Source organism: Marmota monax, unplaced genomic scaffold (genome assembly GCF_021218885.2).
Source record: "Marmota monax isolate L192 unplaced genomic scaffold, Marmota_monax_Labrador192_F-V1.1 WCK01_AAM20220418_F8-fsc00077, whole genome shotgun sequence".
NCBI lineage: Eukaryota > Metazoa > Chordata > Mammalia > Rodentia > Sciuridae > Marmota > Marmota monax.
This window is the reverse complement of record NW_026694610.1, coordinates 201,873-224,508: the sequence shown is the minus strand read 5'-3', so window position 1 is coordinate 224,508 and position 22,636 is coordinate 201,873. Positions and strand designations below refer to the sequence as shown.

Genomic DNA, 22,636 nt, shown 5'->3' with positions numbered 1-22,636 from the left:
AGACCATTTGTGTAAGCATGCCTAAGGCCCTGGGTTTGATCCCCAGCATCACAGAAACAAAACTATTACTTAAGAAGCAATTATTAGTAAACACTAACCGTGCAAAAAGTATTTACTGAATAAATTAATGTTTTATATTCACACAAAATACATAAAAATGTTGAAATGTACCAAGCTCTGTTTTATAAAGTCACTCAATCTGTTAACTCTTTCCATTCTCTTAAAAACAAAAATGTGTACAATATTGAAGTGTAAGTTTAGATCTCCTTATTTAAGTTGAAAAAGTTCAATAAGAAATTAACCATATGACACTATTTATTAGCACAAAGAACTTAACCTTAATAAAGAATTTTTCTACCCAATTCAAATTTTAAAACTCTGACTATTTAGGGTAAAAGTACAATGGAAAGGTCTTCTGGCCCTCAGCACACCTACCTGGTTACCAAAGAATATTTGTGGACAACCAACATGGACACCACTTAAGAACATATTACAAATGCAGGATCTTGGGCCCTACCATACCTACTCAACCTGACTATTACCAAAATCTAGGTGATTCATTTACACAGAAAAAAGTAAACTCAGCAGGCATAAGTGCTTATCCTTAAGAAGGCCTGGCTATAAGGTTGACCCTTGCTGTCTTAAGGGAATTCAAAGTAGGAGAAGTTCCATAGATAAGAGAGGATCCTGAGCCTAAATAGTTAACATACAAATAATACAATTTATGTTGAATGCTTGCTTTCCTTCTGTGAGTTTGGAATTTTGCTGCCTACCAAGCAGAGGTTGCTTACTTGGAAAGTCTTCAATAAAAATTCTGCCACCAAGTCTCTCAGATTCTCTGGTGGACATTTCACCTGCTGTAATAACTCACTGCTGGAAGGAATTAAACATGTATAACTCCACTAGGAACATGTGCCTGGTTTCCCCAAGACTTTGTCACATGCATATTTTCTCTTTGCTGGATTTGCTTTGTATTTCTTAGAGAATCCTCAAACGTGGGATTGGTCTTGAGGACCTCCAAAACAACAATGAAGTTTCAGAAGCTCTATTCTGAAGGCCCACACAGAATTCTATTTCCAGAGCTTAAATGCAATACAGGACTGAGCTAACCCTTGGGACACTATAAGAAAAAATCCACTGAAAAAAGAAATCCATTGTACATAAGGTGAAGACTTTAGGAAAGACTATATCCTAAGAAAAAGGATGAATTAGAAGAATACTCATCTACCAGAAGCAGACAGTAAAGTAATATGGGGTAAATTGGGTTAACAAAACAAACAAAAAGAGCCTTCCCTAAGATTCTAAAGCCAATGCATGTGGTTTTGGAACATGAATGCACTCTTACATAGTAAAGATAGATAGATAGATAGATAGATAGATAGATAGATAGATAGATAGACAGATAGCCAGCCTGCCTGCCTGGGGGTAGCTCTGTGTTAGAGTTCTTGCCTACCAAGCAAAAGGCCCTGGGTTTGATCTCCAGGCCCTGATCAAAAGAAAAAAAGGGGGGGGGGGGAGGGGAGGAGGTAAGAATTTTAGTTTAAAATAGTTCCTGTTCTACACTGCTCCCAAGCAGCTGACAGAAGCAATTTCAACCAACAACCACCCACTACAAACCACCCACCCAACCAGGTAACCACCCTAACCCTAAGTAACCTTACAAACGTAAGTGCACAACCAAAATAGAAAACACACAAGGAAACCATAAAATAAGTCATTATAAGCAGAAACAATAAAAAATATAAAAAGACTTTAAGTATTAGAACTGTCATATAAACAATGAAATAATAATTATATTTGTATACATCTAAATCAAGCAGGGGAGTTAGCAAACTTGTTCTATTAAAGGATCACAGAGGATCATTTTAAGCTCTGGAGGCTGCACAATCTCTAATTCAACACTTAGCTCCACAACTGTAACACTAAAGCAGCCACAGACAATACTTAAACAAATAAGCATAACCATATCTCAATATTAACATTATCTAAAAATTCAGTGACTCAGATCTCCAAGTAGTAATTTGCAAACCTGGCTTAAAAGAAAAATAACTGAAAGGATAAGATTTGAGAGAACATGAAAAAAATAAAGATTTTCAAAGGATCTAATGATAACTTCTCAAAATAAAAATAATATAATTAAAATAACTCAATAAAAGGGCATAAAAAAGAATAAACACAATTAAAGGAAGAATTGATGAGATGAACTGAAAGATACACATAAAGATATTCTACAGAATGTAGCCTTCCAGAAAAGAGAAACAGAGAGAGAGAGAGAGAGAGAGAGAGAGAGAGAGAGAGAGAGAGAAAACATGAAAGAGTTTAAAATGCAAGAATAGATGAGAATGTCCAACATACATTTAATAAGAATTCCTACAGGAATAACAAGAGAAATTGGGGGAGACACAATACTTAAAAAGACAAGTGTTGAGAATTTTCTGGAATAATTCAAAGACTTAAAATAGAATCAGGATGCCCAATTAATCCCAAAGCAAGACAAATAACCATCATAATACATTTTATTCAAAATATTTAAGACTAAAGCATAAAAAATTGTTAACATGGACAAAAAAAAAAAAGATTACCTAAGAGAAAAGAAATTTGAGACAGACTACACATATATATGTAAAAATATATTCATAAAATATAAAAATATATATGATCTTGTACAAATCATAACTCAAAATATCAGTAAGAAAATCAGGAAAATTTGAAAAGTGACTATATATTAGGTAACATAAAGAATTTACTGTTAATTTACTTAGTTATGTTAATGGCATTACTGTTATATATTTTAAAAGTCCTTATCCCTTACAGATAGATACCAATGTATTTGCAGTGAAATGATAAATGACTGAGGGGCTGGGGTACTGGGTTCAATCCTCGGCACCAATAAATAAATAGTTATGAAAAATATTTTAAAACAAATAAATAAATAAAGCTGCCACATATGTTTATATTAGCTGAAGTAAAGGATACATGAGAACTCATTATACTACTTTCTCTAATTCTATGCTTGAAAATTTGAATTAAATATTTTAATAAATATCTAATAATTCCAAGTAACAAAAGTATGGGTCAGCAGCATTTCTTATACACTGCTTTTATGAAGAAGTACAAAATGATATATAAATAAATGTTGTGGAATGAAAGTAAAGGATTTGCCCCAAAACTTTACTTACAAGCCATTCTGCTTAAATTCCAAGAAAAATACTATTTCCAAAACACTCATACTTAACACATCCTGGTGCTGAATAAGAGGAAGGACAGTGGCAGCTACAATTGAATGAAAAGAAAGATTTGTTCTGGGCTTTCTTTCAAAATAAAACTAAAAAGAATAAAGGCAACACTAACTTAACCTATTCTTCTATTTTCCCTTGTTTACCATATTCCCAAGTAATACAAACTGTTACTTGTCTTCCCTGGTTTCAACATCTAAATGAAAGCACCTAGCAGCAGCAGCAGCAAAGTAGATTAAATAAACAGAATCACTTTTTTTTCCTAGATTATATAACACTAACAACTTCCTGAGCCTATTGATATGTCAGTGTAGCTTAACTATCCATTCATAATACATTTTTCAATGACATACAACTAAATGAAGCTTCTATAAGAATAAGCTTATCTTGTAATCAAAACCTTGAAATTTAAGAAGACCTAGAAGAATACTCTATAGTACGTACTCATTAATTAACTGAATGAACAAATAGAGCATTTCCATCCATAGTGAAAAAGAATTTTCATTAAAATGATAGTTCAGGCATTCTTTGATAATTCAAAAAATACTAATGTAATAAGGTTACAGACACAGCTTAAAATTGAAATATTAGTACAACTATCATTTTTATAATGTTGATTTTGCTGCTTTCTCGTCTTGAAAGACAAGACTTGAGTCTCAAATGATTCAAAATGAGTAATTCCTCCTGTCTTGTGACCAAAATGACAGGATTAATTCACTAATTTATCCACTCAATTAATATTCATTTAGTAATGCATGCCATGCAGAGCCTGCTCCAAGGGCTATAGTGTATTCTCCACAGATCAATCTTGCTCAATCAGATCATATGACTTCCCTCTACAATTGTACCATTTTCTACAAACTATTACTTGTCTACCTCTCTTATAATCTCATATTCTTACCATTCTCCCTCTGATTTATCATGTACCAGCCTTACTGATTCTGTCCTATGTCTAAGCATTTGTACTAGCTATTCCTTCGACTTGGAAGACTTGTCCCCCATTATCTTCACATAATCCTCCCCATTAATTCAGTATAAACTAAATACTAAGCCTCAAAGAAGTTTTCTCTGAAACCCCCATACACAACCATCAATAAATTCTCCTTCACCATACCCAATTTTATATTTAGTATATCTATTATTAGTACCTAACATTCTGTGTTCACATGTTACAGTCTCTGTTCTCCTACTAGAATATAAGCTTCTCAAGGGCAAAGATACAATCTTTTCCACCACGGAATCATCAATACATAAAACTATCAGAGGTCAATATCTGTCAACTATGATTGAGAAAGGCAGACGTGTCAACAAATTACAGCATATTATAAAAAAGGTAACATATAATGTTCCAAAAGAAGATGTTCAACCCAGCTGGAAAAGGTATGATTGATTGATCTTTTGGAAACCTATTGGGTACAGAAGAAAGAGTAGAATGGGAAAGGATAGAACTCAAACAGGGAGAGTAGTTATGAAGGCCATGCAATCATTCAGCAAAGTAATGAGGGCCTAGACAAAGGTATGCCAATGAAAGTGGAAAAGCAGATTTTTACAAGAACTTCAAAGATAAAATCATTACCATCTGGTTGCAAATTTGATGTGTGGAATAAGGACAAGGAAAGAGGTTAAGATGTCTCCTGGGTGTCTGATTTGACCTAATTAAAGAATTGTTCTTAACCTAGGTGGGAAATAGGGAAAGGTTTTTAGAATAAGATAATTAGAAAGTTTGAAACATTAAGTTTGATATACTTACCTACATCCTTAAAATGTTGAATAGCAATGCAAAATTGGTCGGAAGCTCTCAAGCTAAATGCGAATTTGATAGTTTATTCTGTAAAAAAACATTTATTCAGCACATACAATGTGCCAGAGCTATTCTAGCCACTGACAGAATAATGAACAAAACAAAGTATTTACGTTCACAAAACCTCTAGGGAGACAATAACTATATACTATAATGTCAGGAACAACAAGGGCTGTGAAACAAACAGCAATATAAGGGTTGTGTGTATAGCCCAGTTGGGAGAGCATTTGCCTATATGTGCACAGCCCTGGGTTCAATCTCCAATACCATCAAAAAAAACCAAAGACAGCAATATAAAAGAATGCAAAGTGATGGAGATGGGGACTCCTTTGAACAGAATGACTGGAGAAAGTTCACTTTATAAGATGACATTTGAACAAAGTTAAATGAAATGAGGGAAAAAGAATCATACAAATACTCCAGGAAGAATATTCCAGGCAGACTATGACAGAGGTAAAAAGACTCTGCAAAGAAAATATGATTAGGAATAATCAGCAAGGAAGTTATTTCTCCAAACAGTAAGAAAGGAAAGAGTCAAGAAATGAAAACAGTTGTAAAGGAAGCCAGTGACTGGGCCACAATGAAAGTTATTACATAGAGTGATAGTTTGCTTAAAATAAAAATTATTGGTCTTGCACACACAACATTCCAATATTTTATACACTGCTAAGAACAGAATAGGTGATCCATGTATTCTTTTTAATCTAATGAGTAAGTAAATTAGTAAATTAGTGATTTCCCAGATTTGAGCCCAATTTATATTTAACCATTCTCTAAACTTCATCTTCAAAGAACAATCCAACCAGTAATTTAAATAAAAATAAGTATTAGCAATCTTCAGAAGACTTTTTAAAATGTTGTAAACAATATTTGCTTAGAAGTATAAGCATGTAATTTAGGGAATATCTGCTAAAAAAAACACATCAATTGATAAATATTCCATATTTTGTTAATGTTTTGTTAGTCAAAATATCATTTTAAACCAAATTATGCCTGTGGTGACAGTTGGCTCTCTTTTACGAAGTCACTTAAAATTGTTGGGGGAAAAAAAATGATGTTCTAATATATACAAAAGTAGTAAGTAATATAATCTCAAAATAATATAATCCTGGTTAAAAATATTTACTGAACTGTGTCATTCTTAACAGAAACAAACAGTCACTTAGCATTTATCACCAAGAGCAGTTATTGTCTTGATAGCTAATAATCCATAGTCTATTTAATAAATCTGCTCAATGAACTAGTCCAGACCAGAAACAGCAAGGATCTTTCAAGGTTATAAAATGTTCCCCTCTTCAAGAAATTCTGAACTCCATCATTTTCCATACTTCTAAAAAGTGTATGCATAAAAATTTCAAACATTTTAAATACTTAAAATTAATACTAGTGTCATAATTATCAGCATTTAGGAAATATACTCCATCAGAAACTTTTACCTGCAATATAGCTATTTGTTTCATTTTGACATTTACTCTATTGCTTTTACACAATGAAATAAGTAAATTTTTCTTTATTCTAGAAGTGTATGTTAAATGTGTTACTGAATTGTTTTCAATTCATTCAATTTCCTATTAATTACTCAATTCTAATTCTTGGGGACAGGCCTACCAAGGGATAGGCAGTGGAATCTTTTATTGCCAACTCTCACATCACCAACTTTCCAGGAAAAAAGAAAAAACAATAAAGGATTTATTATATAAACAACTGAAATTTATTTTATATTAGGAATATCAAGCATAGCAAAAGAAAACAATTCATCTCTATAGCATTTTCTGTTAGAATCACCAGAAAATTAGAAAAGAGCAAAAGAGAAACAGAAACCAGTGAGAGAAACTGAGAGAAACAAGATCAAAAAAGAGAAACAATCTCACAGAGAGTTTATAACTATCAACAAGATTTGAGACACTCAGTCTCATAAAGGTCTACTGGAAAAATCAGTGACATTATGATTTCCTCATGATGTGAGATTAAACAGTTAAAATGGTTCTTTTTGAGTTCTTAAAAAAGAGAATCAGGGCTGGGGTTGTGACTCAGAGGTAGAGTGCTTGCCTAGCACACATCAGGAACTGGGTTCGATACTCAGCACCACATAAAAATTAAAAAAATAAAAGTATTGTGTCCACCTACAACTAAAAAATAAATGTTTTAAAAAAAGAATCAGATAAGACATTTAACCATATGTATGTATGTGCTTTCAAGGAGAAGCATCTTTATTTTACACTCTAACAACTTTAATGCACAATTACAACTATATGTTATTAAACTACCATATTAACACATACTGATATATCCACGTGAGCGTACTATTGAACTCAGGACCAAATAATGTTTATTATATTTCCTTTTTCTAAATACTAAATCAACTTTGGTAATCATTCTACCAATAATTTAATTGGGATATCACAAAACTTACTGGATTAGAATTCTAATTTTTTCTGCTTTCTAGATAATCTGATCCTGTACTTTTCTTTAAGCAGTTATTTGGGGAGGGGGTAAGGGATGGAAACCCTCACCCATCAAGATGTGTTAACTAGCTAAAACCTATTAAATCAAAAACCCAGGCAGAAGAGGCAAAAGATAAACAGAGAACACTTTTTTTCCCCAAAAAATTTATCCACTGGCCTAGCCAAAAGGAAAAAAAAAAAAAAAAAATCCATCCACATCATGCCATACCTGACACATAAAAAGACTAGGATTAACTTTAATTATATATACAAAATAACACTGGGTGAATGAAACCAGACACACAAGAGTGTACATTATATGAGTATAAACATGAAGTTCAAAAATAGGCTAGTCTTTCACATTAAAGTCAGGATAGTGTCTTCCTTGGTGGGAGAAAACAGTGACTAGGAGGAGACACAGAATAGAAATCTCTACGGTATTGCAGTATTATGTTTCTTGATATGAATTCAGATTATTCATGTGTTCAATTTGCCAAAGTTCACAGAACTGTTCCTAGGACGAACACTTTTGGGCAAGTTATTTTTCAACAAAAATTTTAATATAACATTTATTCTTTGGTTTCAATAATAGCCCTATCCTATAAATCCAATAAATACTAAAATTCTGTATCCTTATTGTTCTTCTCTCAATAAATGATTCATGTCTTTATTCATGCCCTAGTTCCTCTTGATTATTTCTACCCATTCAAAACTTATACAATGCCCCAGTTCCTATTATTTTTTCCCAGGCACATTAATCTCTCTTTTCTCTCATCTCTTGCTTTTACTGACAATACAAATAAGAACACTAGTATCTATTTATTCATAGCTATGTGTTAAAACTAAAATATATCTATTTTACAAACATCTTTCACTCCTAAATCTTATCTCCAATGGAGATGAAAGGATCTGGAGAGTAGCAAATACAAGGAAGAACTTTCTCTGAAATTCTCTTACTTTAAAGGACTGATTTTCAAGAATATATACAAATGCTGAAAATCCCTCCTTCAGATCTCATCAAGAAGATGGGGATGCACAGGACTGATATATATAAGGCAGGAAGGAAGAATACCACTGACACCACAACGAAAGCCCAAACTATGTCCCAGGCTAGTGTCTATTCTTTTAGGCCCATTCAGCTCCCCTAAAAATTATTTACTCTTCCTCTAAAACTGTTTACATCCCCCACTTCTCTCTTCCAAGAAGTATATAAGCTTCTATATCTCATTGGGTAATCACTGTCTTTTGATGCCTCTGTACATGTATTAAATTTGTATGCCTTTTCTTCCGTTAATCTGTCTAAACATAGAAACAATAATTATAACATAGAGTGACCATCGAAAGCAATGCAGCAGCACATAAAAATCAAAAAATTAACTGTATGTTACAGAGGATAGTAATATGTTGTCCTCCCCCGACTCCCAACACAAAAATTGATATTTATAATATTGACCTAAGCAGAAGAGGAAAAGTTAAAATAGAGCTGGTATATTTATTTTAAGAGGGAAATATGCAATAAGTCTAGAAATAATTTCATCCAAAATAGTTAAAATGTACACTTTTGAGTTCACTTAATAATTTGCTTCCTCAGAGTTTGAAATTATATTCTTCCAGTCGTGTGATTTATCTTCTGTTTGGAGAAAGACCTTAAAGGGTTAAGTACATTGGTTTCAGCATCAAAAACAATAAAAGGCACCTGAATGTCACCTTTCTCTACTTTAATACCTATATTTCCTTTGGAGTAAGGAATATAGGTATTAAAAGTTAGCCATTGCCCCATTTTCTCCATCAATTACATGGATATGTTAATACATATCTTCTAGATAAGCAGAAAGATTAAATCAGATAATTTAAGTAATGCTTTTTAACAGAGTTCCCAGCACACAATATGGTCCATTGCTGCTTTTTCTCGTAATAAAAGACCATGTCTTCAACATTTAGCAACTTGAACAATGCCAGATACATAACCAGTATTCAATAAATATTTAGTGACTAGCCTGGAGAATGTTTAAAGATACAGCCAGGCATGGTGGTACATGCTGGTAATTCCAGCGACTCAGGTGGCTAAGGTAAGAGGGATCACAACTTAAAGGCTAGCCTCAGTAATTTTTGAGAGGCTCTAAGCAACTTTGTGAGACACTGTCTCCAACTAAAATATAAAAAGGACTAAGGGTGCAATGGTAAAGTGACCCTGGGTTCAATCCTTAGTACCTCAAAAAAATAAAATTAGTAAATAAATAAAAACAGCAGATTTTTTTTTAAATCACACTATTTCTCTGTAGAACTCTTACAATATAGAAACAATTACTGATATTTGTGAAAAATGCTTTGTAGGACTAAAAAGTCAAGTCTAATAAAAAAAAAACTATTAGAAGAAACAATAACACAGGCAACAGCTCAGTTTACTCCAATCTCTTATTCATCTCCTTTTTATTTCTCTTTGAAAAACTACCAATATTTTTTAAAATAACTTCTTCCATTTTGCTATGGAAAATAACAGAATTTGTATATTTACTGAATTCTGCTATGAAAAAGGAAAAAGACAATGTTAGAGTTCTTTTTAAAGCATCTGAAGTGATGTAAACTTTTAATGGTATTGTAATCTGAAATTCAACAAAAATAGCTATAAAATTCTATGTAATAATTATAGGACATATGAAATCTTATATTACATAAGAATTAATGTGATTTGCATTACACCAAGTTATGTTATTAAAAATGTTATCAAAAACAATAAAAGGCATCTGAATGTCACCTTTCTCTACTTTAATACCTATAGTATAGGTAATAAAATCACATAATTCTAAATAAGGAAGGAAATAGTACTCAAACATCCCACCATCATTATTTTATACTACTATAATATGAGATGGATATGATTACAAACTTCTTATCTATAACTTAAAGTTAAGATTTCACAGCAACTGAAAATGTGTTTCCAACCACATTTTTACAGTCTTTCTCCCTGTAACACTGTTCTTAAAGCGTTTTACCTTCTCTGTTTTCTTCTTTTCTCCCTCCTTTCCCCTCCAGCCCCTCCATCCACCTCTAACTCTCTAAATTCTTCTCACTCTCCCTTCTTTCTCTTTCTCTTCCTTCCTACTTTTCCTCTCTCTTTTTTGCTTTCTCTCCCCCATGGGGAGGGAGGTGGTAAACAGTAGTGTGGTGAGTATTAGGGAGTGCATTATAGAATTATGAGTGGAAAAAAAACAGGGCAATCAAAAAGTTTTAGTATATGAGGGATGAGCATGGAAATAATTAGCACTACTATTTTAAGATGCGATTTCCAGAAATATGAAACTACTGATAAAAATATGTATGTGCACACATCTAAAACAGTTAAATACACTTATTATCTGGCAAGCTGTTTCTTCTTAGTACATAAATTACTTGGCAATCTTCTTTGTTTACAGTTTCTGTTTCTCTTCACCTTCTTCATTATGAGAAACTTGTGAAATTATACTAGATTCAGAGCAAGATTATTAAAACTCCTGCAAGTGGCAATTCAAGTATTTTTTGTTTCCCTAATATAGAAATAATTACCCCAAACATTACTTACCATTTACTCAAATCACTAGAGGGCTTGGTAGGGTGTCCGGATTTGGCAATGAAATATTCTCCATATTTTATGATCTTCATTTCAAATATTCTATCCCACTGTGTGGCCACATTTAAATTTTGAGATCAGAAAATAGTAATTTTAGTGTAGAAAATAACAAAAACAGTACCCATCCCATTATAGTCTCTATTTACAGACCATACATTTAGAAAGAAGTTTGATAAATTTATAGAACCTCTTGAACATGAATAATGCCCTATATTAGCAATATTAATGAAGGGGAAAGATATGTACTACAAAATTATAGAATAAAAAATAATTTATTCTATGGTTTGAAATGTAAGCATTTCTCAATTTCTCAATCCAGTCCAGCAACTATCTTCAAAGGTCAGAAAAGCTTAAATTTAAAATATCAATCTTTAATAGTTAAGAGATAAAAGGAAAAAACTTACTACCAACGTTTCTCAACATTATCAAGATATACTCAATAATATGCCAGGAAATTTTGTTTTCAAAGTTAACATGTGATTTTTAAAACCCCAGCCTAGAGCTCCACCTATTTAAATGTTATCTTTCTATGCAAAGGTGTTACAGGTGTCCTTACTTCATCATTTCTATGAGGTTTTCCCTCTTGGTCCATTGTTGACCTATCTCCCATTTTTTTCTTCCCTGAATTCTCCAAGCTCTTTGACACCTTTATAGAGATAATTGTCAAGATACTTCAAATACTACTGTCCTACACTGTGCATTGATAGGGGTATATCACAAGTACAATAAAAGCTCCTTGATAGCAGAGTCATACCTTCCATAACATAACAGCACTATCCAGTGTGATAATATACTCAATATACTCATTAAAGATATATAGTGCCAGCATGATGGCACACACCTGTAATCCCAGAGGCTCTGGAGGCTGAGGCAGGAGGATCATGAGTTCAAAACCAGCTTCAGCAAAAGCAAGGCACTAAGCAACTCAGTGAGATCCTGTGTCTAAATAAAATACATAAATAGGGCTGAGGATGTGGCTCAGTCAGTGGCTGAGTGCCCCTGAGTTCAATTCCTGGTACACTCTCCCCTGTAAAAAATATTGGTTGGCCAAGCATGGTGACACACACCTATAATGCCAGCTACTTGGGAGGCTGAGGCAGGAGGATTACAAGATCAAACTTGGACAACCTAGAAAAACCCTATCTTAAAATAAGATTTTAAAAAGGGCAAGGGTGTAGCTCAGTGGAAAAGCACTTGCCTAGTATGCTTGAGGCCCTGGGTTCAATCCCCAGTACTGAAGGGGAGGGAAAAAACTGGTAGACATTAAGAAACTCACTACAAATCCAAATTCTTCAATAATACAGGGTTTACCAAAAAAAAAAAAAAAAAAAAAAAAAAGGAATACTTCTGAGAGTGATTTAACAAAGCCATAAATGCTTTCTTTTTCATCTTCCAATATCCCATTATAACATCTGAGAATCACAAAGATTGAAAATGAGAAGTACTTTAAGTATGCATTTTGAAAAAGTATGCATTTTGAAGTGAGAAAACTGAAGCCCAGAATTAATGAAGAATAGAACTGAATTCTCCAGATACCAACTTCAACACTACAGTCTTATTAGCCCCTTCAACTTAAAAAGTTTTTTTCTTGTCTTCAGAAATTATAATCATCATCATTTTCTTTTCTTCTGTTGGTCTCTTTCTTGTTGATACCTACCTCTAACATAAACCTTCATTATCTTATCCTTAAACACTGGAATTTAAAACTCTTTCTCCAATTAGGAGGGTTCAGCTGAAAAGCAGAATACCTACTTAGCATTTATAAGGCCCTAGAGTCAAACTCCAGCACCAAAAAAAAAAAAAAAAAAAAAAAATTCCATTTACATTTCACAACACATTATACAGACAATACTCAGATCACAAATCAGAAAAACTACTACTAAGCCCCTAGTCCAGTATTTGCTGCTACCTCTTACACATCTCTGTCAACATTAATCACCTAAAGTACAAAACTGGACTCATTATCATCCCTCCCAAAATGACATCTCTATATTATGGAACTATCCATTTCCATTATTCCTCAGGACTGCAAACTTTAATAAGTGCTCTCTTACTCTATTCTCCTACTTAAAACTGTATTTATTGTTCCTTTTCTCATCTCTGTTTCCATTCAAAAAATACTTCAGAGGCTGGGGGTATAGCTCAGTCAAAGAACATCTATCCATGAAGGTCCTGGGTTCAATATCCAGCACTGGGAGGAAAAAAGCAAACCCAAAACTTGAGTGATTGTTATATAATAGAGGCTAGTGGGGGCAGTGGATAATGTTAAAACTTAGCAAAACAGAATTGCTGCCCTCAAGAAGCTTAAGATCTAGTGAAGGGCAAAAAATTGGACAAAAAACTAAAACAATGGTAAGTGCTATTCTGGAAGGATAATAATATGGAAAAGTAGAAGAGGAAGCAGTAAATTCCCACAGAAAGATTCCCACAAGTGACATGTGACCTTACCCTTAAAGAATTACACTAAGAGTCCTGGAAATGCAAAACAAAACCTATGCAAATTCACGTAAATATGAAACTGCATGTTATATTTAAGGAATAGCAGTCTTCTTTGACTAAAGCAATTATTCTCTAGGGGCAGTTTCCAAGGGGAAAGATCAGGAATGTCGGGTTGGTGCTTAACCTAGCAAACTTATCCAAAGTACATGTAGAAGATACGAATTGATATGAATGTACTCTGTATACAACCAGAAATTTGAAAAATTGTACTCTACATGTGTAATAAGAATTGTAATACCTTCCGCTGTCATATATAAATAAAAAAAATTCATTTAAAAAAAAAACTAGCAAACTTGGGCTGGGGTTGTGGCCCACTGGCACAGCGCTTGCTTCATCTGTGAGGCACTAGGATAGATTCTCAGAATCACATATAAAGGTGAATCAATAACTAAAAAAACAAACAAACAAACAAACAAAAGCTAGCAAACTCTCCCCAATTCCCTTTGAGAAGCACTGTGTGTAATGAAGGGAGGCAGAGTGTTATACACATGAACAATCCAGAGACAGATACATTTGACTAATATGGTTAAGGTAGTATAGAAGAAAATAATATAGGAATAAATCCTAAAAGGCCTCGAATGCTGAGCTAAGGAATTTGGACTTTATTCTGGGAGCACAAATGAACCTGTACCATGTCTGTATGGGTAGTTTTTATTATTGTTTTGCTTTTAATATAAAAGAATGAAAAGATTAAATCTGATTTACAGGGAAATAATCCAGCAGATGAAGTAAAGAGCTACTCTATCAGCTATAAGACTTTACTGTCGCTCAAATGAGATAATAAGATGTGATAATAAGAGGCTGGATCAAATGAGATAGTAAGATGCTATTTCAGAGGCAAACTGGAGGAACATAACTAAGAGATTGAGCAGTCTCTACCTTGAACCTAGATGTTGGTGGTACCTAAAAAGTGAAAGATGGGTACTCTTTGGGGTACAAAGTTTTACACATCATGACTTTGAGATGATTACCAGACACACAGAGGTCACTAACTAGCCTTGTAACCCTGGCTAAATTATAGCTTTCTATGTTTCAATCCTTCAATATTTCAAAGCTTATATTCTCAAAATATAAGCTTTTGAGAAATTTATAAAATATAAGCTTTTGAGAGCCTTATAAAAATAAGGATCAGAGTTTCTCAAATAGTTGTTGAAGATTAGGTGAAATAACATTTTAATGCCTGGCACAAAATATTCATGCAAAGTAGTACCAACAGTTGAAATAGAAATTTTAATGCCAATGAATTTTGCAAGATATTATTAGCATCAGTTTAGAAAGTATTTTCAGTATAGGGAGGGACCTGTGCTTATGAAACTGTAGTGGTTTGTGTTAAAATCTGTAGGAAAGACTGTCTTCTGAAAATTGGCAAAGGCCTAGAAATTAGACCAGAAACTATGCAACTCCTAGAAGAAAACACAGGGTCAACACTCCAACATATAGGCATAGGCAATCACTTTCTCAGTAAGATCCCTAAAGCTCAGGGAATAATGCCAGAAGTTGATAAATGGGATAGCATCAAATTAAAACCTTCTGCACAGCAAAGGAAACATTAGGAATGTGAAGAGAGAACCTACACAATGTGAAAAAATCTTTGATAGATACTCTTTTGACAGAAGACTAATATCTAGAATATATAAAGAATCCAAAAAACTTTACATCAAAAAAATCCAATAGCCCAATTAATAAATGGGCAAATGAATTAAATAGATGCTTCTAAAAAGAAGAAATACAAATGGCCATGCTGATTTCCATGGTGGTTGTACTTATTTACAATCCCAACACAGTAAAAAATGTTCCTTTTTCTTCATATCCTCTCCCAAGCATTTATTATTATTTGTATTCTTTTTAAAATATTCTTTTTAAATTGCAGATGGACACAATATCTTTATTTTATTTATTTTTTATGTGGTGCTGAGGATAGAACCCCATGCATCACATGAGCTAGGCAAGCACTCTACCACTGAGCTACAACCCTAGCCCTATTATTTGTATTCTTGATGATTGCCAAAAGACTAGGCATGGAACTACTATATGATCCAGCCATCCTACTCCTTGGTATTTATTCTGAAGAAGTAAAGTCATCATACTATAGTGACACGTGCACATCCATGTTTATAGCAGCACAATTCACAGTAGCCAAACTATGGAACCTAGGTATCTATCAATGGATAACTAGAGAAAGAAAATGTGGTATATACATACAATGGAGTTTTATTTCAGCCATGAAGGAAAATGAAATTATGTCATTTGTAGGAAAATGTATGGACTAGAGTACATTAAGTAAAAATAAGCTGACATAAGAAGGTCAAGAGTTGTATATTTTCTCTCCTATGTATAAGCTAGAGAGGAAAAAGGGAAAGAAAGGTGTGGTGAGGGCATAGGAATCTCATGAAAATCAAAGGGAGATCGGTAGAGGAAAGGGGAAGGAGGGAAGAAGTATTGGGGAGTGATAATTGCCAAATTCCAGTTATACTGTGTATACACACGTATAAATATATAACAATGAATCCCATTATGCACAACTATAATGTACCAATAAAAAAAGTGGAAAGTGGAAAGAAAAGCAGTATGGAACTTAAAAAAATAAAACTTCTGTGTAAAAAGAAATTATACTGGTTAAGATATAAAGTTGTGGAATAAGAATAAACTATTCTGTCTATAGTGTCTACAAAACAAAAAAACTATTTCGTAATCTTTATTGCTTCTTATTTCCCACCCTCAGCCCATTCCCAATGAAGGATATAATAAATGCTTACTGAACATGAAAAAAACCAAACCAACAGAAAGGAAGAAATGAAATAAAAGAAAATCTTAGAGGAAACAGTATCAAGAGCATAAAATTACTCTTGGACAAAAATAGACATGCTTTATTATCTGACTTAGGAGAAGAGAAGGTAAACATAGGAGAAGAAAAGAGTATGGAATTCATACTGAACAGCCTCTATCTTCTTAATAAAGAATAGCCAGGTGTGGTGGTATACACCTGTATTTCCAGCTACTCAGGAGACTGAAATGAGGAGGGAGCAGGAAGATTGCAAGTTCACACCCACCTGAGAAACTTAATGAAGCTAGTTCAAAATTTAAAAAAGGTCTGGGGATAAAGATCAATGGCAGAGCATCCCTGTATTCAATCTCTAGTACTGGGGAGGAAAAGAAAGAAAACCACTACACAGCATAGAGGGAAAACAAAAATCAGTTTGGAATCCAAAGAAAACAAATTAGTCGATTCCTCCACTCTAACACATATTCTACTTAATTTCTGTAGCCAGCAGCCTGGTCCAGTTCTCCAGTATCTCTTAATATTAAATTAGTAGCCCTCTAACCAGCTTCTCTATCTACTGACTTTCCCTTTCCAAAGGTGTGGTATATTGCTTAGAGAGCCAATTTGTCCATCTCTTCTTATGCAGTCATCTCCTCAAGATTTCTCTGATCCTTTACCCATCAGATTGTCAATCATTCTCTCTGGCTACTATTGGGCTACTTCTATTCCTTATACAGTTTGATTACATATTGTTCCATAACCCAATCACTTCTTTATGTCTGTTCCAATAAACTCTTCACAAGGGGGTAAAACTTTCCTCATTCTTATTTCTCCAACACTTAATTCAGCATCGGGTATATAATAAGCATTCAGTCAATATCTATTAGTGAGCAATTAAAAAATGAAATTACAAGAAATCAAAAAACAAAGTTAAGTATCCAAATATACATAATTTCAAAGGACTTTCCTGTTCTTCTAGGTACTGAACAACTAAGTCAGTAAACATTTTTTTTTTTTTATTCACAGTGGAGGAAAACGTAAAGGGATTAGATAGTTAAAACTATAAAACTCAACAGTACTTTTAATAAATTTTATTACAATAATTATATTTGAATACAGATGTGTTTATGTTCTGGGAATTCACTTTGAACACTATAATAAAAGGGGCTTAACCAGGAATAACACTGTGTCTTTTCAAGTGAGAGTTCAATGTCAGGAAAAGATGTACTACTGAAGGAATTGGGGGCAGGAGGTGGGGGCTGTCTGTGGAAGTGACTAACAGAAGCATTTGGGTTTCAAAATATATTTTGGCATGAAATATACAGAGAATAATACTGGGGATTTTTTACAAATTAAACAGAGTAGGTGTCTGAACAAAACTGAAAGCAACAATTACCAGAAAGTTGACTGTAAAATCCACTACAAGGAGTTCCTAAACTGGGTCAAAATTAAATCTATCAATAATTTTTCACTGAGGTACTCTGTAATAAGTACAGCAATAACACCAGTACCACACCCACGAAAACCCTTAGAACTTTCCTAGGCCTCAAGAAGTCTGAAAGGCTAGTCATTATTACTAAGAAATTTTCTGAAGTCAGGAAGAGAAATTCTAAGGTCCTGTAAAATAACACTTCATACTGTATCTTAAGTGCATATAAAGGAATGTGCTTTTAGACTTCATTCATTGGCAATCTCTATTTTTTGGTAGTCTCTTTTAACGTAAAAGTTTTGATTTCTGTTGTTATATTCAAAACTCTACTTCAGACATCAATACAATAGAATGTCTCAAAAAATAAGCTTGAATTCTATGATTCCTTGTTAAATAAACTTATAATAATCAAAACAAACATTTGATATATTTTAATGTGATTTAAAGAATACTGATTTTACAATATAGGAAGGCAACAAATATTAAACATCACAGAGCATAAAATCCTACACTGAAAACTTTAATTAAGAACTACTTCATTTACGTCTAACATTCTTACTAACTCTTTGAAGTAATGGGGTTTTTTCGAGATAAAGAAACCGGAGGTTAAGCAAGGTCAAGTAACTTGTCCCAAATCACTCTCAAACTGAACTCTAACTTGAATAGACACAGTGTTATTTCTGGGTAAGCCCCTCTTACAGTGTTCAAAGTGAATTCCCAGAACACAAACAAATCTATATTCAAATATAATTATTGGAGTAAAATTTATTAGAAGTACTATTGAGTTTTATAGTTTCGATAATCTAATCCTTTTACTTTTCCTTTAATAAGAATAAAAATGTTTACTGTCTTGGTTATTGTTAAGAGACACAGCTGAGATCACAACCCAGAGTTATTTGACTTTATAGTTAGCTCTCTTTTCACTATACACTGATAGCTTCTTTGGGGATTATAATGACCCTAACCTCTATAATGAACTCTGTTGAATTATTTACATGATTAATTTCTCAAAAAATACAGAAAAATAATTAGAATGAGAGCAAACACTAACCTTAGTATTAAACAAAAATTTTCATTACCCAAACTTTATATTTTTACATACTGTAATCCAATACACAAACAGCTGCCCTTCAGCTGCAACCCAGACTGCCTCACAGTTCTAAATGATTACTACAGTTAAATTCCTCATGAACTTTCACATTAGATCCACAAGTCTTCTCTGAACAATGAAATGTTTGTCAGAATAACAGTTTCTCTAAACAATAGTGTCACTATAATGAACCTAACTCAGATTACTTTCTTATTCTAAACTTCCTCATAATTTAGAATACAGTTCTCATGTAACCTCTCATTCTTGGTTGTGTCCTGCTTTTGCAATCAGTTTCAGTTGGCTGTGTATATTTTGTTCAAAACTGAAGTACATTTTGTTAGGACAAGCAGAAACAGAATTTTCTGCAGTCTTTATATAATCCTGGAAACACCTATGGTCATAATCAGGTGTTTACTGTCACAGAATGTAGCCATTTTAAGCAATGAACATTTGGTGTTATCTGTATTCTTGAGTAAAATAGGAATAAACCATAAGCATCAAATCAATCTTGTTTTGACACAATTCAAAATTTTGACACTAACCAGAGAAATCACTATATATATAGGAGATCAAGAAACTCAACTCCAAGTACAACTATACTTTACTTCCAACACCATATCCAAACAGGTTTTTAAGGAAGAAACCAGTCTCAAGTTTACTTAATAAGTGGGGTGTTTTTTTTTTTTTTGGTCGCCATCTGAAACACACGCTTGCATATAAAAATTGGATCGCTAATACACTATATTTGTTAGAGAACTGAAATGCTAAATTTTCAAGTCTGTAAGGAATAATTGCTATTTTATAAGAAAGTTTACTAGAAAATCTATAAATCTATTTTATATAATTTTTATACATGTTATATAGTTTTCAAATTGTTGCTCAAAAATCAAAAACTTTACATTTTTCTATACTAATTCTCAAAATCTGCTGGAAAGAAGTTCCAAATTAATGCACTGGTGATCTACTTAGTTGCCATTTCCAGTACTTAACGCACTACTATACTGCATTTTTAAAAATTCTTCTGCCTTTAAAAGGATCTGGTTCAGCTAAAGCTAAGTCTCCAAACTTTCAGAATAAAGTATTAAGTTACAAAAATGTACTCTTTTAGCTAAATGAAAATTGGCCTGTTTATATTCCAGTAAGCTTACATTACGATATACAAAATAAAACAAATTAGAGAATGCATTATGCTTTCAATACAGAGGTGAGCCTCAACAATTGAACCCGTGTATGAAAACACTGTAATAACAGTCATTGCATTGAGTACAACCCGGGGTATAAATTGATCTCATGCAATGTTTACAACGACTTCTCAAAGAAAACTTCCTAGGGTGTTTCACAGATCACAAGAAGAAACTGACTCTGTACAATGAACCAGATTACTCTCCAAGCTATAGCCGGTGTGAAACATGACCGTTGGAATCAGTAGACCAAATCCTGCTTATCATGGAAGAGAAAAGAATTTTGTATGCAACCACAAATTCTTCAGCAAGACACTGTCGGATAAACTCCAATACGGTGACTGACAGAAAAAGCAGTAGTTGGATTCGGGCCTTAAAAATATAACCCGGTTTTACCCTGCTCCGAAGGTGTAAACAAACCCAATCTCCACTGCAGAAGGTAAACAATGAACCTGCATCAGGGTGAGTGGGCGGTCTTTTGCCAACTACAAACCCGGCGGCCCAGGAAAGGCAAGCAGGAGGGAAATACAGCTTAAAACATACACTTAGCAGTAAAGAACGGCTCCAGTTTTCACTACTGAGTTATCCACGCTGCGGGTCCCCACAGGACGGTGAGCAGAGAGAAGTCACGCAGTCAGTAAGAACCAAGCAGGTCCGGCAAGCATCTCCTCCGGGGGACGGGGAAGGCAGGATGTGGTCGCTGTTCCCTCAAACACCCTTCGGCAACCCAAACAACAACCTCTACCTCCCTCCGGCCGCTCCAGAGTTTGGTGCACGAGCTCCAAGATAGGTGTAAACGCTCCCTGGGGTCCGCGGAACCCAAAGGGGTCGCTGGCTCGCCGAGTTCCGCTACACGCTCCCCCACACCCGAGGCCCGGACAAGGGCTCCAGCTAGCGAAGGGGGCACCGGGAAGGGGGATGGGTCTGGCGAGGCAGCCAGGGCTGGGCTCCCGCGGGCCGGCAGGGGGGCTCGGGCTCTGCCCCCCGCTCCCTCGCGGGTCCCGTGCGGGGCCCGCCCCTGCCTCCAGCTCTCGGCCCCCGGCCCCGGCTCCTCCCCAGGAACGCGCCCTCGCCGCCGCCCGCGGCGCCCAGCGTTACCTCGGGTCAGATCCAGCGGGACGTTCTCCTCGCCGCTGTCATTCCGCCCTGCGCGAAACAGACACACAGCCCCAATTAGGATTCGCTCGCAGGCCAGCGGCGGCTGCCCTGGCTCCGGCCAGCGCCCCGGCTCGCTTCCCCCACCCAGGGCCAGGGGAAGGCAAGTGCCAAGGGTGGCGGGCGCCGGGTTGGTGGGGCGTGGGGGCTGCAGCGGGCTTACCTCGTATTCGGAGGTTCTTCAGAGAGCGGCCGCGGCCGATCGCCGCCATATTGACGGGTTTCAGTCACAACACCGGAAACCTCGCCCAATCGCGCGAGAACCCCTTCCCCTCCCTGCGCGCCGTGCCCGCCCCCCGCGGCATCTCCCCCGCCCCTCAGCGGCGGCGGGCGGTGGTGGCGGTGCCCGTGGGACTGGGGTTGAGGAGGGAGTGAGACGCCCACTCCGAACCTAGAAGCGGCTGGCGGCACCAGCCCGGCCATCCCGGCACATACGCCTACGGGCAGGGGACATTTCCCACGAAGGAAATCCCATTGATGCCTGTGTGCATCGTGGAAGATGCTTCCCCTTCAGCCGCCTCGGAACCGCCAGTCCAGACGTAGCTGGAGCCGAGGAGTCCGGGACGCGGGCGGGCGGGCGGGCGGGCGGGCGGCTGGCCACCTGCTGAAACCGTCCTGCCAGAGCCTCTGGTTTACTTTCAAGCCCTGGAAGAGACGGCGGCTCTTCATTTTCCATCAATGAAAACGATTTGTATAGAAATCACTGCGCACGGTTTTGGTCTCACTTAAATCCCTTCCCAGAATGGTTTTGCTCCGACCAAGTTAACACGTAACGAAGTTTGTTTTCCACCCACGCTCTGACCATTGTGCTAAGCAGCCTTGCCCTGGATCGACGAAGCCTCGCTCGGCCAGAGGCTTCTCCAAGTGCAAGTGGTTGGGTGGAGGTTTTGTGCTTGACCGCCTGGCATCCGAGGCGAGCTGTGGGTGAGGCAGCCGGGAGAGCAGCGCGGCGGTCCCTGGGGCCGAGGGCTCCCCGCGTGCGCCAGCGCCAGGAGGCCCCGGGAGAGGGTTTCCTCTCCGCCTGGACCGGGAGGTAGCCGCGGCCGTGTCCGGGCGTTCTGCTCCTACAGAGGTGGCCAACATAGATGTTGTGGATGAACATTTTCTATACGGAAAACTAACACTTATTAACTGTAGGGATTTTAATTCTAGAGCCTGTTTAATTAGTAGATGGACACCTGGGTCCCAACCCGGCAACTTTCTCTTAAACTAGATTTACTTTAAGGAAAGGGTGAGCATTTTTTCGCCGCCTATTCTTCAATTCTTTCTACTCCAGGACACTGAAAGTTTATTGAAAATGGACAGCTTGCCTTAACTACTTCTTCCCTACTCCGAGTTAATGCCAAGACCAGCACAAATAATTGTTCAATAAATAGCTATTGGATGAGTAAAAGCCTTGAATTCCTTCTCTGTTTTACTGCTCTTCGTGTTTA

The 22,636-nt window shown here is 35.9% G+C and overlaps 1 protein-coding gene across 3 annotated transcripts in view; it reads right to left on the bottom strand.

The window, feature by feature from the left end:
• Positions 1 to 21,474, bottom strand: part of Rictor (RPTOR independent companion of MTOR complex 2) — a 116,819-nt gene extending 95,345 nt beyond the window's left edge. For 2 of the 3 annotated variants that reach the window (XM_046422228.2, XM_046422229.2), the window contains exons 1-2: positions 21,367 to 21,474; positions 21,147 to 21,194 (exon numbers count right to left, since the gene is read on the bottom strand). In XM_046422228.2, the coding sequence (XP_046278184.1) occupies positions 21,147 to 21,194; positions 21,367 to 21,415 (97 nt within the window). In that variant the 5' untranslated portion in view covers positions 21,416 to 21,474. The remainder of the gene's footprint in view (positions 1 to 21,146; positions 21,195 to 21,366) is intronic. The other variant, XM_058572057.1, reaches the window with a different exon arrangement.
• Between the last annotated feature and the right edge of the window lie 1,162 nt (positions 21,475 to 22,636).